General features: G+C 46.1%; 1 protein-coding gene across 1 annotated transcript; it reads right to left on the reverse strand.

Annotated features, from left to right (window-relative positions):
- On the reverse strand, nucleotides 1-954 carry LOC100467386 (olfactory receptor 52E2). Its single transcript, XM_002931130.2, has one exon. It carries the CDS (start codon nucleotides 952-954, stop codon nucleotides 1-3), a length of 954 nt encoding a protein of 317 aa, XP_002931176.2.

The raw sequence follows: 954 nt of genomic DNA on the forward strand, positions 1-954 counted from the left end.
TCATTCTTTTTCCTTTCCGTGTTTCTGTAATAATATTTTCTTCACACGGTCATAGATCTGCTTGGTCCTGACTCCATATATGACAGGGTTGAGCATTGGTGGCACGACGACATAAAGATTGGCAAGGAGTATGTGGATATAGCGGGGGACGTTATGACCAAAACGATGTGTCATAAAGGAAAAGAGGGCTGGTGTGTAGAAGGCAAGAATGACACAAACATGAGAACCACATGTGCTGAGGGACTTGATGCGGGCTTCACGGGAAGGAAGACGGAAAACAGCACGGAGTATCTGAACATAAGAAAGGGCAATGGCTATGATGTCAGAGACTAGATTACAAATTGCACATAAGCCATAGATGATATTGACCTTGATGCTGGCACAAGAGAGGCGAGCAAGACCCATGTGTTCACAGTAGGTGTGGGGAATGACATGATTCCCACAGAAGGGCAATCGCAAAATAAGAAATACAAATGGAATTACAGAAATAAACGACCTCACTAACATGCCAGCACCAATCACAGAAACAACCTTGTTGGTGAGGATGATGCTGTATCGGAGTGGGTTGCAGATGGCCACATGGCGGTCATAAGCCATTGCCAACAGGACTGCTGACTCCATACCGGTGAAGTTGTGGATAAAAAATATCTGAGTGAGACAAGAATCAAAAACTATCTCCCTGAGACAAAACCAGAAGATTCCGAGCATCTTGGGGATGGTAGTTGTGGACAGACCCAAATCAATAGTAGCCAACATGGCCAGGAAGTAGAACACGGGTTGGTGTAGGCTGCTCTCAGCCTGGATCACGAACAGAATCGTGAAGTTCCCTATCAGTGCGATCACATACACAGCACAAAAGGGAAAGCCAATCCACACGTGCAGTGTTTCCATTCCTGGGATTCCCAGCAACAAGAAGGAGGAGACGTGGAACTGGGTGCCATTGGGAAGGAACAT

This window comes from Ailuropoda melanoleuca, chromosome 8 (assembly GCF_002007445.2).
Source record: "Ailuropoda melanoleuca isolate Jingjing chromosome 8, ASM200744v2, whole genome shotgun sequence".
Lineage (NCBI taxonomy): Eukaryota > Metazoa > Chordata > Mammalia > Carnivora > Ursidae > Ailuropoda > Ailuropoda melanoleuca.

What these genes read in the sequence shown, in the direction of transcription:
- LOC100467386 (XM_002931130.2), bottom strand. Translation starts at nt 954, where the DNA reads ATGTTCCTTCCCAATGGCACCCAGTTCCACGTCTCCTCCTTCTTGTTG.